The sequence below is a fragment of the Triticum urartu genome, chromosome 6A (genome assembly GCF_056163025.1).
Source record: "Triticum urartu cultivar PI428250 chromosome 6A, HENAU_Tu73, whole genome shotgun sequence".
Classification (NCBI taxonomy): domain Eukaryota; kingdom Viridiplantae; phylum Streptophyta; class Magnoliopsida; order Poales; family Poaceae; genus Triticum; species Triticum urartu.
The window spans coordinates 32583515-32605060 of NC_141878.1; the positions used below are offsets into that span (position 1 = coordinate 32583515).

At 46.1% G+C, this 21546-nt stretch overlaps 1 protein-coding gene across 2 annotated transcripts; it reads right to left on the bottom strand.

Annotated features, from left to right (window-relative positions):
- Positions 1 to 418: 418 nt before the first annotated feature.
- On the bottom strand, positions 419 to 3995 carry LOC125513355 (uncharacterized). 2 transcript variants are annotated; one of them, XM_048678451.2, is made up of 4 exons: positions 3675 to 3993; positions 2337 to 2383; positions 2225 to 2252; positions 419 to 1799 (listed from the first exon to the last, which is right to left on the bottom strand). In XM_048678451.2, exons 2-4 carry the CDS (start codon positions 2364 to 2366, stop codon positions 724 to 726), a joined length of 1134 nt encoding a protein of 377 aa, XP_048534408.1. In that variant the 5' UTR covers positions 2367 to 2383; positions 3675 to 3993; the 3' UTR covers positions 419 to 723. The 2 variants fall into 2 exon arrangements, with proteins under 2 accessions (XP_048534408.1, XP_087385524.1); XM_087529398.1 differs by having other exon boundaries at positions 2225 to 2383; positions 3675 to 3995.
- Between the last annotated feature and the right edge of the window lie 17551 nt (positions 3996 to 21546).

The following is a 21546-nucleotide window of genomic DNA, read 5'->3' on the forward strand; positions in this document are numbered from 1 at the left end:
GAGCCCGAGCTCATAATAGCACTTCCCGTGACCGAGCAATATCTTCCACGTCTTCCACGTGACATAGTAATTATATGCACATGACCAGACAATTTGTATGCCATAGTAATTATATGCACAATTTGGATGCCATAGTAATTATACACACGTGACCGGACAACATCTTCTTTTTTCGCCATAGTAATTATATGTTCCACATGACCGGACAATTTGGATGCCATAGTAATTATGTGCACGTGAGCAGACAATTTGGAGAACACGACTACGTGCACAGACAAATGAGAGTGAAAAGCAGACATGGTCATACAATGTCCAGATATGTCCGTGGACATAGCCCAGTTCACGGACTAAGATAGCCCCGTGGTCAGCACTCGGCAACGACAGTGAAGCACGGAGAAAGACCTCCCTCCTCAGCAGGTTCATTCGAAAGCACGTCATTGCAGGATGATGCAGATTTCTAGCCAATCGTCCACAACCTCATATAGTCCGACGAGCAGTTCCCACACAACCACGCACCAACCACACGCCATTACAGAATATAGAGATTTGACATGTTAGACGGAAAAGAGACCAAACAGAAAAATCGACGTCAAGCCGGCAGCAACAACTTTTACCATGGACGAGTCTCCGTCTCCTAAAGCCATGGATGTTTTCGGTCCGAAACAGTAATCAGAGATTGACAGCCTGCATGATGCAAGCAATCACCTGCACCATGGATGTTTTCTAAAGATTCAGCGTTGTGCTGCTCGTCGCCGCTTCCTTCTCCGTCCCCGACGGCGCTGGAGGTTTCGTGGACAGTGGTAAAACCTGGGCAGGAGCCATGGCGGCTTGCCCGGCCGCCATCACGATCTTGTGCGACAACTCACGGTTTGAAGGCATGTGAAGAATACCCTTTGCTTGCGGCGTGCTGCTCCCAGCAGTAGACGCAGCAGTGGTGACGGTCAGCTGGGAGGCCAGAAGCGGCGGCTTTACTTCCTTTTTGGGCTTCTTGGCCCCGCGACGCTTGGCGGAAGGAAGTGGCAGCGCTTCAGGCGTCTCGCCCAGCAAACTCTTCCGATGCATGGAGCAGTGATCCGTCCCCCATTTTGCGCTGGAGTTGCATCCTTGGAACTGGCACCGGGTGCCGCCACCATGCTTGATGCAGAAATCCGTGCGTCCTTGTGCGCTCTTTGTGCATCCTTCGGATTTGCACCGCCTTCCCCCGCCGTGCCTGATGCAGAAGTCTGTGTTCCCTTGTGCGCCCTTCACGCACCCTTCGAACTTGCATCTCTTGCCGCCACCATGCCTCACACAGTGCTCGCTACGGCCCTGCCCACATGCAGCGTTTGGACATCCAGCAACGATGCAACGCTTCCCTCCTCCATGGCCGATGCATAGAGGTGTGCCACCATGTGCGGCTTTCACACAGTCCCGTACTAGGCAACCCTTGCTACCACCACTATGTAGCTTGCAGTACAGTGTGTTACTCTGGGCCTGCTTTTTGCAGTTGTCGTGCTTGCAAAGCGTGTCAGGGCCACCCAAGACTAGTTGCCCAGTGTTTCCCTGAGTATTCCCAGATCTATCATTGAGTTTGCCTTGATCATTCCCCTCATACTTGATACTTACATCTTGCTCTGCACTGGCACTGGGTTCAGTACACTGTCTGCCTTTAACAGGGGGCATGTATAAATCTGAGGTTTTCTGTGAACTCTGGAGGTAACCAAGCTGTTGGGATGAATGCCCTCTAGTGTGACTATTGCAGTACATTATCCTTCCACTGACAATTTCATCGCAGCCAGGTTCCTGGCAACATTTCCTGTCTATTTTACAAAAAAGGAAACACGTAAGGAATACAAGGTACATCCATATAAAGAACAACATACAAAAAAATAGGACTGAGCTTCAGTGCCGTAACTGCACCTGCAGTTAGGTCACTGACATGTGGTCCTAACAGATAGCTGGCCCACATGTCAGTGACCCAACTGCAGGTGCAGTTACGGCACCAAAGCAGCGTCCAAAAAAATAATGCAACTTGGAATCCTCTGTGTGTAATTAACTTCATCAGTACCTTGAGGCTGAGAATCATCTCCACAAAATGGAAACTTGCATAACGAGTGACTATGTGGATTCAATACACAAGAAGAAATAAAGAAACGCAAAAATAAACACACTTCTTCTCTATTTGATATGAAGAATTATGCGTGGAAAATCACATGCTTCTAGAAAACTGCAGCAGAGAACATACCAGCAACAGAACCATCCGCCGTGAGCTTCTGTACCCCCAAAAAAGTAAGAACAAGAAATGTCAGGATAAAGTGATTATAGAGACATATAATACTTGAGACTGACCAACTTACCTCTATATGAGTGATATGATCATGCCCCATTAAGATTATATGTTTATCTGCAACGGATCAAAGCATATAGTATGGTTAAAACATAGAAATAAGTTAGCATTGTTAGATGAGCAACCTATCTCTATTGTATAGCCCAAGGGGGAATATATATATTACAAGGGACTTGGATTACAAGCAAGGAAAACTAGACTGATACGAATACGTAAAGAAACCTAGACCACCAATTAATACTCCTTGCATTTGAAGAATATAACACTAACAAATAGTGAAATCCAAAATCAGTGTCTCTATAGTGTCAGTTGTAGCATGGAGTCTTCAAAAACCTGTTGAGTAAAGCCAAGGTGGGCTAGAAGAAGCATGTCGCAAAAATCATAGCACAAGAAACCAGCGGCAGAAGAAGCTCGGCGACAAGAGAATGGGCATAGATCAACAAGAATGCAAAAGGAGGCCACTGAAATCCTCTAGAAGAATATCATAACCAGAAGGGCCAAATTGTACACAAAAGGATCAGGACAAGAAAGAAGGTTGACATGACAATAAAGGTTTGACGGACTCGCATGACATGATAAACATGAAAGAGCAACGGACATGGTGAACAGGACGGAAAATAGAAAGCTAGAAGCTAGGAAGCACACAGGAGTCAATGATGTAGGAGCCACTGTGGTGCGAAGCATCCCATGGATCACCATGAACCCCACAAATTCCAAGTGGGCCGTTGACAAGAGCTCGTGGGCATGCTATTGAAACCGAGGTGACTTGGTTCCTCTATGAGCCCCCTATACTTGCATGTGAGACATGGCTACTACCTCATCCCGGAACTTTGGGAATTCTCAGGCGTAAAGGAATCAAGCAAAGAGAAGAAGGGACTGGGAGGGGAAGCAGGGACCATCATCAAGAAGCAAAGCTTGCCGAAATCTGCCAAGTTGGACAGTCCGACCTAGGGTCTGACCCTACGTCCAACTTAACCAGATGCACACTGGACCGTGTCGGAATGTCCAAACTCATGTGATATGTGAACAATATTGAAGTACTTGCACACATATAGCACGGACTTCTGAAAATAAATTGCACAAATATGGCAGTACATTTTCTGCATAGCCAAAGATGTACATTTTCTGAAAACTGTGCACACATAAGCACTCATGGCAGTGCATTTCCATACATACATCAGTCTCCAATAACCTACGAAATAAAATTGCACACATATAGCAATTTGCACACACACAGAACTAGACCTAAGTAAAAAAGTAAAAAATTAAATAAATAATGCAGTGTGCATTCACAGTAAAAAACAAGATGAACCAAACCATGGAGAAGAAGAGCAGGGGAGGAGCTCACCTTGGTCGGGACGGGGAAGAAGAGCGGTCGTCCTGGTGCTTCTCCTGGCTCGGGATGGTCTCTCGGGCGTCGGGCTAGCTCCTCTAAGCCATGGTGTCGCAGCTCCTCCCACCCCGCGCGACCGGCGGCGCCGAGGACGGGATCCGGCGGGAGTCAGCCTGGGACGGCCGGATCTGCTGGCGGGGGAGAGATTCCGGCCGGCGACGGGGGCGGCTAGGCCTGGCGGCGGGAACGGCGGCGGCGGCGACTTACAGGAGAAGACGAGGGAGAGGGGAAAGATGAGAGCGAGCAGTGTGCGGGATCGAGAGTAAATCTGAGATCGTTTTTTTTTCATTATTTTTTTAACAGTTGGGTGTGTCCTACACAGACCTGGCCAAACGGGCCGGCCCAAGACGGCCCATGCTAATCGTGCCAGGCCCGGCCCGGCCCATGGAGGCACGTTTAGTAAGCGGGCTGTGCCGTGCCGACCCACGTGCTGCACCTTCAGGCCCAGGCACAGCCTATTTAGTAAACGGGCTGGCACATTGGCCCGTTTAGCACGATGGGTTGCACATTTTCAGACTGTTGGAAAGAAAATGTATTTTACATTTTCAGCCCGTTGAGCTGATTTTTAGGCATATTGGACTGTTTTTTACGTGTGTGTGTGCATATATATAACCCGCGTGCCTAGCCTACAGGTCAAGGCACGGCCCGTTTAGCCCGTGTTGTGCATGGCCATGGCAGGTCATGCCAGCGTGCTCGCCGACCGGTCTGGTTGGCTCGGCCCGTTTGCCTAGCTATAGTCCTACAGGCTCAAACCGTGGTTGCCCAATCGGTTATTGACATTGGTTTAGGTCGCTCCTCTACTCGCCCTGTTCCTCGGGATCGCCTCTTCCGTGTTATTGTAGCCACCGCCGCCTGAGCTCTGACGACAGAGGCGGTGGCCTTTCTTCCATGTTGCTCCTCCCCTCTGCGTCCGCGACACCGTCGCCGCCTTCCACTACTAGGGAAATGCCTATACACATGAGCTTAGTAGTAGCGCGGGTAAAAAAGAACGCTACTACTAAAAAATAGCACAGGGCCTTCAAACATGGACAGCAGTTTGAGCCACCGCGGCGATGGAGAGGCACCGGCGATTTAGCACAGGGCCGCGGTGAGCCGACGAATTGACGAGGCACGACAACTTGTGGCCGTATTGGCGGTTTAGTAAAGATAGCAGGGTGAGGTGAGGCCCGCTAGGCCGGATCGATGTGGCATGATAGTGGAGGCTATTTACGGTGACTGCGGCTCGATGATAACCCACAAGTATAAGGGATCACAACAGCTTTCGAGGGTAGAGTATTCAACCCAAATTTATTGATTCGACACAAGGGGAGACAAAGAATATTCTCAAGTATTAGCAGCTGAGTTATCAATTCAACCACACCTGGAAACTTAGTATCTGCAGCAAAGTGTTTAGTAGCAAAATAATATGATAGTGGTGGTAGCGGCAACAAAAGTAAAGACAGCAAAAGTAATGTTTTTGGTATTTTATAGTGATTGTAACAGTAGCAACGGAAAAGTAAATAAGCGAGAACCAGTATATGGAAAACTCGTAGGCACCGGATCAGTGATGGATAATTATGCCGGATGCGGTTCATCATGTAACAGTCATAACATAGGGTGACACAGAACTAGCTCCAATTCATTGATGTATTGTAGGCATGTATTCTGTATATCGTCATACGTGCTTATGGAAAAGAACTTGCATGACATCTTTTGTCCTACCCTCCTGTGACAGCGGGGTCCTATTGGAAACTTAGTGATATTAAAGCCTCCTTTTAATAAAGAACCGAAACAAAGCATTAGCACATAGTGAATACATGAACTCCTCAAACTATGGTCATCACCGGGAGTGGTCCTGATTATTGTCACTTCGGGGTTGCCGGATTATAACACATAGTAGGTTACTATAGACTTGCAAGATAGGATCAAGAACTCACATATATTCATGAAAACATAATAGGTTCAGATCTGAAATCATGACACTCGGGCCCTAGTGATAAGCATTAAGCATAGCAAAGTCATAGCAATATCAATCTCAGAACATAATGGATACTAGGGATCAAACCCTAACAAAACTAACTCGATTACATGATAAATCTCATCCAACCCATCACCGTCCAGCAAGCCTACGATGGAATTATTCACGCACGGCGGTGAGCATCATGAAATTGGTGATGTAGGATGGTTGATGATGACGACGGCGACGAATCCCCCTCTCTGGAGCCCCGAACGGACTCCAGATCGGCCCTCCCGAGAGGTTTTAGGGCTTGGCGGCGGCTCCGTATCGTAAAACGCGATGATTTCTTCTCTCTTATTTTTTTCTCTCTGAAAGCAAATATATAGAGTTGGAGTTGGCGTCGGAGGGCATCGAGGGGGCCCACGAGCTAGGGGGGCGCACCCTAGGGGGGGCGCCCCCCACCCTCGTGAGAAGGGTGTGGGCCCCCTGGTCTTCATCTTTGGCGAGGATTTTTTATTATTTTTTCTAACATGTTCCGTGGAGTTTCAGGTAATTCCGAGAATATTTGTTTTCTGCACATAAAACAACACCATGGCAATTCTGCTGAAAACAGCGTCAGTCCGGGTTAGTTCCATTCAAATCATACAAGTTAGAGTCCAAAACAAGCGCAAAAGTGTTTGGAAAAGTAGATGCGACGGAGACGTATCAACTCCCCCAAGTTTAAACCCTTGTTTGTCCTCAAGCAATTCAGTTGACAAACTGAAATAAAGAAAGAAAAACTTTTACAAACTCTGTTTGCTCTTGTTGTTGTAACTATGTCAAGCCAGCATTCAAGTTTTCAGCATAAATCATAACTAACCACATTTGCAATAATTCTCATGTCTCACAATTACCCATATCAATAGCATAATCAACTAGCAAGTCATAATAATAAATCTCGGATGACAACACTTTCTCAAAACAATCATAATATGATATAACAAGATGGTATCTCGCTAGCCCTTTCTGAGACCGCAAAACATAAATGCAGAGCACCTCTAAAGATTAAGGTCTGACTAGACATTGTAATTCATGGTAAAAGAGATCCAATCATAGTCATACCCAATATAAATTAGAGTACATATCTGATGGAAACCATATATTCAGTGGAAGTATGGAAACTTGATCCCGTGCCGTTGGATAAGGAGTGTACGTTGTGAGATGAAAATATGGAGGAATCGCAAAAGAACCCCCGTAATCTTCAACATCCCCGATGGAAGATGAGCCATCCCGTGCCTTTCCCCTTGGAGCTACCCCGATTCAATTTTTCCCCATCAACAACTAGGGTTAGGAGATGACACCAGCGGCCGGCGGCCGCAGCTAATTCCCTCTCTCCTCTCCGGCGGCTGGCCCACCGCGCCAACCCAGCACAACGCCCTCGTTCCGCGCAGGGCCGGCGACTGGCGCGACTAATTCTTCCTCGGCCTTCTCTCCTCTCCGACAGCTGGCCCAGCGAGCCAATCGTCCTCTGGGCATTCCCCATCGGATTGGTACTGGATCTAGGTCTGAAGGTATGGACCTTTCTATTACATTGTTCATTTTCTCTGTTATGTTTTGCCACGTTCTTCTTATCGTAGCTCAACTAGTGTTTTTATCTATCGGTTGGGCTAGGTTTGCAAAGCAAAAGAGATGACAAGGTCGTGGGTTCTGGTTGTCTCCTCCAAGATTAGCACTTCTAGTTGGGATAGGTATGCAAAGCAAAGCAAATAGAGTAGGGGAGGGAATGAGGTAGTAGTATCTTGGCTGGAACTGCTGATTGCCCCTAACTCTATTGTCCAGATTTTGGTCTTCAAGAAGTTGGTAAAGACTAATGCATTGGGTAAGTAAGTTTTATATTAATGCAGCAACATGGAGACCCCATCATGCTAATTTGACAATACTGTTTACCATATTGGTGGTTCTAGGCATATTTGTTACTATATAGTTGTTAAATGAAGGAAACTATCAGGCTTAGTTTGGCAGCACAATTTTTACAAAACTCTGGTAATCCAAAACCGCAGTATTCCAATGCCTAGGCAAGAAATACTAAATGTTCTTGAAATTGTAGTTTTCCTCAGTTTTACCAAAAATATCGAGGTGTTTGGATGTTGTTTTACCATGGTTTTGACCAGCACAACTGGCATGAAATTGCTTAATTAATCTAACCTGGAGGTACATGATTGATCAAGGTTCACCAATCAACTAGATCAAAAGTAATTGTGACGACAGCTGGAAGAAAATGGATCCGAGAGCACAACTTAAGCAACCCAAAATGGCTAATAAGCAAGAGATATATTACAACTAATTTACCATATAACAGAATGAGGAGAAATCAAAGGTAGAGATCACATCTATTCTTGTCTGGTCATGGATAGGGACATAAACAATTTCGTCTCATTTGGTTTAGAAAAAATGGGCCGGGACCTCTTTTCTAGACACACAAAAAAACCCCACGGTTTTGAGAATACTACAGGTTCTAAAACTTCAGCCTTACTTCTTGTAGACTTGTGTGTAGTATGATGGGCATAAGAAAGGAGTTGAAACTGGTTGAGCATAGAAAAATTGTAGAAATGATTTTAGCTGTCAGTTTTAATTTATATTGCAATTGATCGGTGAAGTGAGCTGAGATTAGGTACTGCTAACACTTGAATGTTCTTTCTAGCAGTTTATTTTATTCTATGTTATTCTGGAAGGCACATATTGGCTGGCTCCTATGAGAGTGTGCTTTCGACTTACAAACTGTATTTCTTCTCTTTGTGGAGTAATTATGGAATGCCACAGTGAAGTGAGCAAGGCACCACCTTTGGCTATTTGCAACTCCCAGTCTGATGCAGAATAAGCCATCCACACTAGACCAAGCCCGGAAATTGTATTTGCCACACAACAAAAAATGTATAGTGCACCTTTCTGTGTAAGTACTTGTCTAACTAATATGTGCATGCTTATAATTTCTTGTATTCCAGCATGTTAAACCATTGTGCTTTTCATCCACATTTCATGGCTCATCTTGTACTCCGGAGTGTGATGATGACATCAGGCCAGCCATAGGGATGACTTTTACAGATTTGAACGCAGCCAAGGATTTCTATGAAGCTTATGCACATCATGAGGTAGAATAAAAGGACTAAAGGGATATAAGGATAAGGGTGGAAAGCGAAGACAGAAAGACAAGAACAAGAACAAGGAAGTGCAGCAAACATGATGGCGGTACATTCCTCTGGACTTAGTTTGAGAATATTTCTAAAATTTTGCTTCCTAATAAATACACATGCACTGATGTATCTATGTTCATACATTAGGATTAAAAATTGACTTAAAAAATTAGGTATAAATTCTTGCAATTTTTCCTACTGCTTGACCAATTAATTTTTTTGTTTCAGATTTCTTGGTGGCCCTACCGACCTCTGCAAGTTTTTAGGACTAATAGTATTACATTATTATGTTCTTGGCTAGTGTAATGGAGCTATTAGCTATTGGCGCCGAACTTCTTCAAGTTGTTAGCTAGTGTACTGGAGGTATTATCTGTTGGGGCCGGGCATCTGCAAGTTGTTAGCTAGTGTACTGGAGCTATGTGTTCAATGATTGATGTATAAAGGTGTAGATTTGCCATCACTGTTAATGATGCATCTATTTTGTAACCGTGTATTGGAGTGTGGGCATTATTTAAGTGACTGAATCAGATGCATGAGTTTTGCTTTACTTAAATATATTCTAGGAAATTGTTTCAATTGCTGGAAATGTGCTATGTGAGGTGCATGAGTTCTTCAACTGGGCAATGGTTTTGGTTGTGGTTTCGTCATTTATCTGGGCAATGATTTTAGCTAATGTATTTTACTGTTTGTTCTACTTAAATTTACAAGGGACGCAATCAACACAAATAGGTGGGGACATGTGCCGAAGCCCCACACGTGATGGGGTAGCTAGCTGTAATACTTGTATGCGTCAGGGGGTCATGTCCAGAACAACATTGCTGGGGCGGGCGTTTTTCTGCAAAACTGCATGTAGCAGTTATGGATGGATCTAGTTGTTGGGGAACGTTGCAGAAAACAAAAATTTTCCTACTCGTTTCACCAAGATCCATCTAGGAGTTCATCTAGCAACGAGACATCAGATGCATCTACATACCTTTGTAGATCGCGTGCGGAAGCGTTCAATGAACGGTGATGATGTAGTCGAACACGACGTGATTCAAATCACCGATGACCAAGCGCCGAACGGACGGCACCTCCGCGTTCAACACACGTACGAGACGGGAGACGTCTCCTCCTTCTTGATCCAGCAAGGGGGGAGGAGAGGTTGATGAAGATCCAGCAGCACGACGGCGTGGTGGTGGATGCAGGGCGTCACAGTAGCAGGGCTTCGCCTATACTACGAGAGAGAGACGTAACATGGAGAGAGGGAGGCGCCAGGGGCTGGGTATGAAGTCCCTCCTCTCCCCCACTATATATAGGGGTGCCATGGGGGGGGGCGCCGGCCCTAGTAGATGGAATCTACTAGGGGGGGGGGGGCGGCCAAGGGTGGGGGGCTTGCCCCCCAAGCAAGGGGGCGCCCCCTTTAGGGTTCCCCCCCAACCCTAGGCGCATGGGCCCTTGGGGGGTGGCGCCCCAGCCCACTTTGGGCTGGGTTCCCTCCCACTTCAGCCCATGGGGCCCCCCGGGATAGGTGACCCCACCCGGTGGACCCCCGGGACCCTTCCGGTGGTCCCGGTACAATACCGGTGACCCCGAAACTTGTCCCGATGGCCGAAACAGCACTTCCTATATATAATTCTTTACCTCCGGACCATTCCGGAACTCCTCGTGACGTCCGGGATCTCATCCGGGACTCCAAACAATATTCGGGTTACTGCATATACATATCTTCACAACCCTAGCGTCACTGAACCTTAAGTGTGTAGACCCTACGGGTTCGGGAGACAAGCAGACATGACCGAGACGACTCTCCGGTCAATAACCAACAGCGGGATCTGGATACCCATGTTGGCTCCCACATGCTCCACGATGATCTCATCGGATGAACCACGATGTCGAGGATTCAATCAACCCCGTATGCAATTCCCTTTGTCAATCGATATGTTACTTGCCCGAGATTCGATCATCGGTATCCCAATACCTCGTTCAATCTCGTTACCGGCAAGTCACTTTACTCGTACCGTAATGCATGATCCCGTGACCAGACACTTGGTCACTTTGAGCTCATTATGATGATGCATTACCGAGTGGGCCCAGTGATACCTCTCCGTCATACGGAGTGACAAATCCCAGTCTTGATCCATGTCAACCCAACAGACACTTTCGGAGATACCCGTAGTCTACCTTTATAGTCACCCAGTTACGTTGTGACGTTTGGTATACCCAAAGCACTCCTACGGTATCCGGGAGTTACACGATCTCATGGTCTAAGGAAAAGATACTTTGACATTACAAAACTCTAGCAAACGAACTATACGATCTTGTGCTATGTTTAGGATTGGGTCTTGTCCATCACATCATTCTCCTAATGATGTGATCTCGTTATCAATGACATCCAATGTCCATAGTCAGGAAACCATGACTATCTGTTGATCAACGAGCTAGTCAACTAGAGGCTTACTAGGGACATGTTGGTGTCTGTTATTCACACATGTATTACGATTTCCAGATAACACAATTATAGCATGAATAAAGACAATTATCATGAACAAGGAAATATAATAATAATGCTTTTATTATTGCCTCTAGGGCATATTTCCAACAGTCTCCCACTTGCACTAGAGTCAATAATCTAGTTACATTGTGATGAATCGAACACCCATGGATTTCTGGTGTTGATCATGTTTTGCTCTAGGGAGAGGTTTAGTCAACGGATCCGCTACATTCAGGTCCGTATGTACTTTACAAATCTCTATGTCTCCATCTTGAACATTTTCACGAATGGAGTTGAAGCGACGCTTGATATGCCTTGTCTTCTTGTGAAACCTGGGCTCCTTGGCAAGAGCAATAGCTCCAGTGTTGTCACAGAAGAGCTTGATCGGCCCCGACGCATTGGGTATGACTCCTAGGTCGGTGATGAACTCCTTCACCCATATTGCTTCATGTGCTGCCTCCGAGGCTGCCATGTACTCCGCTTCACATGTAGATCCCGCCACGACGCTTTGCTTGCAACTGCACCAGCTTACTGCCCCACCATTCAAAATATACACGTATCCGGTTTGTGACTTAGAGTCATCCAGATCTGTGTCGAAGCTAGCGTCGACGTAACCCTTTACGACGAGCTCTTCGTCACCTCCATAAACGAGAAACATTTCCTTAGTACTTTTCAGGTACTTCAGGATATTCTTGATCGCTGTCCAGTGTTTCTTGCCGGGATTACTTTGGTACCTTCCTACCAAACTTACGGCAAGGTTTACATCAGGTCTGGTACACAGTATGGCATACATAATAGAACCTATGGCTGATGCATAGGGGATGACGCTCATCTCTTCTATATCTTCTGCCGTGGTCGGACATTGAGCTGAGCTCAATTTCATACCTTGTAACACAGGCAAGAACCCCTTCTTAGATTGATCCATATTGAACTTCTTCAATATCTTATCAAGGTATGTGCTTTGTGAAAGACCTATGAGGCGTCTCGATCTATCCCTATAGATTTTGATGCCTAATATATAAGCAGCTTCTCCAAGGTCCTTCATTGAAAAACTTTTATTCAAGTAGGCCTTAATGCTGTCCAAGAGTTCTATATCATTTCCCATCAATAGTATGTCATCTACATATAATATGAGAAATGCTACAGAGCTCCCACTCACTTTCTTGTAAACGCAGGCTTCTCCATAAGTCTGCGTAAACCCAAACGCTTTGATCATCTCATCAAAGCGAATGTTCCAACTCCAAGATGCTTGCACCAGCCCATAAATCGAGCGTTGGAGCTTGCACACCTTGTCAGCATTCTTAGGATCGACAAAACCTTCCGGCTGCATCATATACAATTCCTCCTTAAGGAAACCATTAAGGAATGCCGTTTTGATGTCCATTTGCCATATCTCATAATCGTAGAATGCGGCAATTGCTAACATGATTCGGACGGACTTTAGCTTCGCTACCGGCGAGAAAGTCTCATCGTAGTCAACCCATTGAACTTGTCGATAACCCTTAGCGACAAGTCGAGCTTTATAGATGGTCACATTACCATCCGCGTCTGTCTTCTTCTTGAAGATCCATTTATTTTCTATGGCTCGCCGTTCAACGGGCAAGTCAGTCAAAGTCCATACTTCATTTTCATACATGGATCCTATCTCGGATTTCATGGCTTCTAGCCATTTGTCGGAATCCGGGCCCGCCATTGCTTCTTCATAGTTCGAAGGTTCACCGTTGTCTAACAACATGATCTCCAAGACAGGGTTGCCGTACCACTCTGGTGCGGAACGTGTCCTTGTGGACCTTCGAATTTCAGTAGGAGCTTGATCAGAAGTATCTTGATCATCATCAACAACTTCCTCTCTAGTCGGTGCAGGCACCTCAGGAACATTTTCTTGAGTTGCGCCATTTTCCGGTTCAAGAGGTAATACTTCATCAAGCTCTACTTTCCTCCCACTTACTTCTTTCGAGAGAAACTCTTTCTCTAGAAAGGACCCATTCTTGGCAACAAAGATCTTGCCTTCGGATCTGAGGTAGAAGGTGTACCCAATAGTTTCTTTTGGGTATCCTATGAAGACGCATTTTTCCGACTTGGGTTCGAGCTTTTCAGGTTGAAGTTTCTTGACATAAGCATCGCACCCCAAACTTTTAGAAATGACAGCTTAGGTTTCTTCCCAAACCATAATTCATACGGTGTCATCTCAACGGATTTCGATGGAGCCCTATTTAAAGTGAATGCGGCAGTCTCTAAAGCATAGCCCCAAAAAGATAGCGGTAAATCAGTAAGAGACATCATAGATCGCACCATATCTAATAGAGTGCGATTACGACGTTCGGACACACCGTTACGCTGAGGTGTTCCAGGCGGCGTGAGTTGTGAAACTATTCCACATTTTCTTAAGTGTGTGCCAAATTCGTGACTCAAGTATTCTCCTCCACGATCTGATCATAGAAACTTGATTTTCCTGTCACGTTGATTCTCAACCTCACTCTGAAATTCCTTGAACTTTTCAAAGGTTTCAGACTTGTGTTTCATTAAGTACATATACCCATATCTACTCAAATCATCAGTGAGGGTGAGAACATAACGATAGCCACCGCGAGCCTCAACACTCATTGGACCGCACACATCAGTATGTATGATTTCCAATTAGTTGGTTGCTCGCTCCATTGTTCCTGAGAACGGAGTCTTGGTCATTTTACCCATAAGGCATGGTTCGCACGTGTCAAATGATTCATAATCAAGAGACTCTAAAAGTCCATCTGCATGGAGCTTCTTCATGCGTTTGACACCTATGTGACCAAGGCGGCAGTGCCACAAGTATGTGGGACTATCATTATCAACCTTACATCTTTTGGTACTCACATTATGAACATGTGTAGTATTACGTTCGAGATTCATAAAGAATAAACCATTCACCATAGGAGCATGACCATAAAACATATCTCTCATATAAATAGAACAACCATTATTCTCGGATTTAAATGAGTAGCCATCTCGAATTAAACGAGATCCCGATACAATGTTCATGCTCAAAGCTGGCACTAAATAACAATTATTAAGGTTTAAAACTAATCCCGAAGGTAGATATAGAGGTAGCGTGCCGACGGCGATCACATTGACCTTGGAACCATTCCCGACGCGCATCGTCACCTCGTCCTTTGCTAGTTTCCGCTTATTCCGCAGCCCCTGCTTTGAGTTACAAATGTGAGCAACTGCACCGGTATCAAATACCCAGGAGCTACTACGGACACTAGTAAGGTACACATCAATTACATGTATATCACATATACCTTTTGTTTTGCCGGCCTTCTTATCTGCTAAGTATTTAGGGCAGTTCCGCTTCCAGTGACCGCTTCCCTTGCAATAAAAGCACTCAGTCTCGGGCTTGGGTCCATTCTTTGGCTTCTTCCCGGCAGCTTGCTTGCCAGGCGCGGCAACTTCCTTGCCGTCCTTCTTGAAGTTTTTTTTACCCTTGCCTTTCTTGAACTTAGTGGTTTTATTGACCATCAACACTTGATGTTCCTTCTTGACTTCTACCTCCGCTGATTTCAGCATTGAGAACAACTCAGGAATGGTCTTTTGCATCCCCTGCATGTTGAAGTTCATCACAAAGCTCTTGTAGCTTGGTGGAAGCGACTGGAGGATTCTGTCAATGACCGCATCATCCGGGAGATTAACTCCCAGCTGAGACAAGCGGTTATGTAACCCAGACATAGTGAGTACGTGCTCACTGACAGAACTATTTTCCTCCATCTTACAGCTGAAGAATTTATCGGAGACTTCATATCTCTCGATCCGGGCATGAGCTTGAAAAACCATTTTCAGCTCTTCGAACATCTCATATGCTCCATGTCTCTCAAAATGCTTTTGGAGCCCCGGCTCTAAGCTGTAAAGCATGCCGCACTGAACGAGGGAGTAGTCGTCAACACGTGTCTGCCAAGCGTTCATAACGTCTTGGTTCTGTGGGACGGGAGCTTCACCTAGCGGTGCTTGTAGGACATAATCTTTCTTGGCAGCTATGAGGATGATCCTCAGGTTCCGGACCCAGTCCGTATAGTTGCTGCCATCGTCTTTCAGCTTGGTTTTCTCTAGGAACGCGTTGAAGTTGAGGACTACGTTGGCCATTTGATCTACAAGACATATTGTAAAATATTTTAGACTAAGTTCATGATAATTAAGTTCATCTAATCAAATTATTAATGAACTCCCACTTAGATTAGACATCCCTCTAGTCATCTAAGTATTACATGATCCGAGTTAACTAGGCCGTGTCCGATCATCACGTGAGACGGACTAGTCAACATCGGTGAACATCTTCATGTTGATCGTATCTTCTATACGACTCATGCTCGACCTTTCGGTCTTCTGTGTTCCGAGGCCATGTCTGTACATGCTAGGCTCGTCAAGTCAACCTAAGTGTTTGCATGTGTAAATCTGTCTTACACCCGTTGTATGTGAACGTCTGAATAAAACACCCGATCATCACGTGGTGTTTTGAAACAGCAAACTGTCGCAACGGTGCACAGTTAGGGGGAACACTTCTTGAAATTATTATGAGGGATCATCTTATTTACTACCATCGTTCTAAGTAAACAAGATGCAAAACATGATAAACATCACATGCAATCAAATAATAAACGTGACATGATATGGCCAATATCACATAGCTCCTTTGATCTCCATCTTTGGGGCTCCATGATCATCTTGTCACCAGCTTGACACCATGATCTCCATCATCATGATCTCCATCATCGTGTCTCCATGAAGTTGCTCGCCAACTATTACTTCTACTACTATGGCTAACGCGTTTAGCAATAAAGTAAAATAATTTACATGGCGTTTCTCAATGACACGCAGGTCATATAAAAGAATAAAGACAACTCCTATGGCTCCTGCCGGTTGTCATACTCATCGACATGCAAGTCGTGATTCCTATTACAATAGCATGAACATCTCATACATCACATATAGATCATTCATCATTCATCACAACTTTGGCCATATCATATCACAAACCACTTGCTGCAAAAACAAGTTAGACGTCCTCTAATTGTTGTTGCAAGTTTTACGTGGCTGAATTAGGGTTCTAGCAAGAACGTCTTCTTACCTATGTTAAAGCCACAACGTGATTTGTCAACTTCTATTTACCCTTCATAAGGACCCTGTTCATCGAATCCGCTCCAACTAAAGTGGGAGAGACAGACACCCGCCAGCCACCTTATGCAACTAGTGCATGTTAGTCGGTGGAACCGGTCTCACGTAAGCGTACGTGTAAGGTTGGTCCGGGCCGCTTCATCCCACAATGCCGCTGAAGCAAGAAAAGACTAGTAGCGGCAAGAAAGTTGACAAATCTACGCCCACAACAAATTGTGTTCTACTCGCGCAAGAAGAACTACGCATAGACCTAGCTCATGATGCCACTGTTGGGGAACGTTGCAGAAAACAAAAATTTTCCTACTCGTTTCACCAAGATCCATCTAGGAGTTCATCTAGCAACGAGACATCGGATGCATCTACATACCTTTGTAGATCGCGTGCGGAAGCGTTCAATGAACGGTGATGATGTAGTCGAACACGACGTGATTCAAATCACCGATGACCAAGCGCCAAACGGACGGCACCTCCGCGTTCAACACACGTACGAGACGGGAGACGTCTCCTCCTTCTTGATCCAGCAAGGGGGGAGGAGAGGTTGATGAAGATCCAGCAGCACGACGGCGTGGTGGTGGATGCAGGGCGTCACAGTAGCAGGGCTTCGCCTATACTATGAGAGAGAGACGTAACGGGGAGAGAGGGAGGCGCCAGGGGCTGGGTATGAAGTCCCTCGTCTCCCCCACTATATATAGGGGTGCCATGGGGGGGGGGCGCCGGCCCTAGTAGATGGAATCTACTAGGGGGGGGGGCGGCCAAGGGTGGGGGGCTTGCCCCCCAAGCAAGGGGGTGCCCCCTTTAGGGTTCCCCCCCAACCCTAGGCGCATGGGCCCTTGGGGGGTGGCGCCCCAGCCCACTTTGGGCTGGGTTCCCTCCCACTTCAGCCCATGGGGCCCCCCGGGATAGGTGACCCCACCCGGTGGACCCCCGGGACCCTTCCGGTGGTCCCGGTACAATACCGGTGACCCCGAAACTTGTCCCGATGGCCGAAACAGCACTTCCTATATATAATTCTTTACCTACGGACCATTCCGGAACTCCTCGTGACGTCCGGGATCTCATCCAGGACTCCAAACAATATTCGGGTTACTGCATATACATATCTTCACAACCCTAGCGTCACTGAACCTTAAGTGTGTAGACCCTACGGGTTCGGGAGACAAGCAGACATGACCGAGACGACTCTCCGGTCAATAACCAACAGCGGGATCTGGATACCCATGTTGGCTCCCACATGCTCCACGATGATCTCATCGGATGAACCACGATGTCGAGGATTCAATCAACCCCGTATGCAATTCCCTTTGTCAATCGATATGTTACTTGCCCGAGATTCGATCGTCGGTATCCCAATACCTCGTTCAATCTTGTTACCGGCAAGTCACTTTACTCGTACCGTAATGCATGATCCCGTGACCAGACACTTGGTCACTTTGAGCTCATTATGATGATGCATTACCGAGTGGGCCCAGTGATACCTCTCCGTCATACGGAGTGACAAATCCCAGTCTTGATCCATGTCAACCCAACAGACACTTTCGGAGATACCCGTAGTCTACCTTTATAGTCACCCAGTTACGTTGTGACGTTTGGTATACCCAAAGCACTCCTACGGTATCCGGGAGTTACACGATCTCATGGTCTAAGGAAAAGATACTTTGACATTAGAAAACTCTAGCAAACGAACTATACGATCTTGTGCTATGTTTAGGATTGGGTCTTGTCCATCACATCATTCTCCTAATGATGTGATCTCGTTATCAATGACATCCAATGTCCATAGTCAGGAAACCATGACTATCTATTGATCAACGAGCTAGTCAACTAGAGGCTTACTAGGGACATGTTGGTGTCTGTTATTCACACATGTATTACGATTTCCAGATAACACAATTATAGCATGAATAAAGACAATTATCATGAACAAGGAAATATAATAATAATGCTTTTATTATTGCCTCTAGGGCATATTTCCAACACTAGTCCATACATACAAGATCCAACAGCCTGTGGTAAAGTTTCCAACCTTTCACTAAAGATGTGGTTTTCACCTGATATCGTCTCTATAAATTAACAGTGATGAATGCAAATGACGGTTGTGCTCTCCATCTAGTGCTTTTTAATAAGAGGGTGATGACTCAACATAAAAGTAAATGGATAGGCCCTTCGTAGAGGAAAGCAGGGATTTGTAGAGGTGCCAGAGCTCAGTTTTGAAATAGAGATAAATTGTATTTTGAGCTATATACTTTCATTGTCAACGTAGCAACTAAGAGATGACGATATCTTCCATGCTAAACACATTATAGGCGGTTCCCGAACAGAATGGTAAAGTTTATACTCCCCCTCCACCAACAAGCATCAATCCATGGCTTGCTCGAAACAACGAGTGCCTCCAACATACATCAGGTCCCAGGGGGAGTTTTGTTTACAATTAATTTTGATTTAGTTTGCATAAAGCATGGGACTAGGCATCCCGGTGACCAGCCATTTTCTCGCGAGTGAGGAGCGGAGTCCACTCCTCTTGAGAATAACCCGCCTAACACGGAAGATAAGGACAGCCTTTGTTGATACATGAGCTATTTGAGCATACAAAACAGAATGTTTATTTGAAGGTTTAGAGTTTGGCACATACAAATTTACTTGGAACGGCAGGTAGATACCGCATATAGAAAGGTATAGTGGACTCATCTGGAATAACTTTGGAGTTTAAGGGATTGGATGCACAAGCAGTATGTTGGGGAACGTAGTAATTTCAAAAAAATTCCTACGCACACGCAAGATCATGGTGATGCATAACAAAGAGAGGGGAGAGTGTAATCTACGTACCATCGTAGATCGATAGCGGAAGCATTATAACAACGCGGTTGATGTAGTCGTACGTCTTCACGGCCTGACCGATCAAGCACCGAAACTACGGCACCTCCGAGTTCTAGCACACGTTCAGCTCGATGACGATCCCCAGACTCCGATCCAGCAAAGTGTCGGGGAAGAGTTCCGTCAGCATGACGGCGTGGTGACGATATTGATGTTCTACTGTCGCAGGGCTACGCCTAAGCACCGCTACAATATTATCGAGGAGTATGGTGGAAGGGGGCACCGCACACGGCTAAGAAAACGATCACGAGGATCAACTTGTGTGTCTCTGGGGTGCCTCCCTGCCCCCGTATATTAAGGAGCAAGGGGGGAGGAGGCCGGCCCTAGGAGGGGCGCGCCAGGGGAGTAGGATTCCTACTCCTAGTTGGAGTAGGTTTCCTCCTTTCCTAGTCCAACTAGGAGAAGGGGGGAAAGGGGGGAAGAGGGGAAGGAAGGGAGAGAGGGGCCGCGCCCCAAACCCCTTGTCCAATTCGGACTGGGCTTGGGAGGGGCACGCGCCACCTCCTGGTCCTTTCCACTAAGGCCCATTAAGGCCCATTGCTTCTTCCTTGTATCCTATATACCTAAGAGATTCACCCCCACTATCCTATTTATCTTAACATGCAAGCCATCCACATCATCACACATGCCACACACATTCCACCTTAGAAAAAAGATCAACAAATCATGCAACAAACCTTAGTATTTATAGTACACAGCAGTCCCTCGGTCGTTTGGTCTTCAAATGCTACTTTTATTTAGGGGAAACGATCAGCCATCCCTTGGTCGTTTGCTCTTCGATCTTCCATATCAGACTGGGTAGTCAAAGAGTCCGCCAGATGCATATAATAGGATGTTTGATCTACGCTTCTCATCCGCTTATTCTTCATAATCGATCCACCGGAATCAAGCTCAGATGTGCACAACCTCATCATCATCCTGAGATGGAGCTCGATGCTGCGCATGGACACCACAGACGCACACATGCACATCTGCATCACCTCCATGGTGCCTCACTTCAGCTTTGCGCAACCACAACGCCGCGCCTGGACGGCATCGACCGACGCCCACAGCGCCTCCATGGCTCCCCGCTTTAGCTCGGCCATGACGTGTACCTGGACGGCGCCGCAGGACGCCCGTGGTGCCTCCCTGCTGCACCCGAGATGGTTGTGTCCTGCCACAATGCCGCGCCTGGACGGTGCCGTCGCATGCCCTCAGCGCGTCACCGGCAGCCAGTGCCTTCCTAGTGCCCTGTGTTGGCTTTGTCCGACCGGCTACTTCCGATTGTCCGCATCGGCTTCACCCGTCCGCCGCTACCCTCTGTGACCACTCCACAGCATCTCAGCGCCAGCAAGGATCTTGCTGCCACTCGTCCTACATCCCCTCGACCCCTCCTCTCTTTGCTTTGGTGTGGAACTCGGCGAGCCTGGCGGCGTGGCGTATGCTGGGAGATGAAGAGGGGCTCTTTGCAGTTGGGCTGTGCTTGCCCTCTGCCATGCTTATTTAGTTCTCTTCATCAGGAATACCGCCACGCCAACCGCGGTGACCGAGGTAGTATGTAAGCTGTTTTTCTCGGCTATTGATTCGATGCAGCAGTTCTGCTCGGTTATTTGCTTGCTCAGTTATTTGCTTGGAATGCATCATGATTGATTAGTTTAGTTCTAGGTTCATTCTTGCAGAAGTTCAGAAATAATGGTTGATGCTGCTGTTCGGTGACATTTAGGTTTCAGCCAATGAGAAGTGCAGATATACACTCTAGACTAAGTTTATGTTGTACTCCCTCTGTAGGAGTATTAATTTATTTCATGCTATATCCCCAAACCTTCTTACAATTTCCATCTTTGTGCAGCATCTGCATGCACTACATTGCTTCTTGGGAGTTTCAATCGGGTCCTGCGCTACCAAATGTGAACACGTTTATTAAGATTACAGAGGTAGCAAATCAAATTTGAACATGTTTATTAAGATTCAGAGGCAACAAATCTGTTTGATTTTAATCCATTTGTAATCACCACTTCACCATAGTAGGTCTTTAGTTCTTTCTCAGGTACCTTTTGCAATTTTCGACAAATGATTAATGGTGATGATTTGTAGCAATGGCTCTTCAGGTATAATTAAGTGTCCATTATTGCTCTTAATCATGAATGTCAGGCATAATAATGTGGCCATCAAGATCAAGAGGAGCGTTGCTACTTTTCCCATTTAAAAAGATTTTTTTGGTAATATATAATAAAAATCCAACAAAAGAAATGT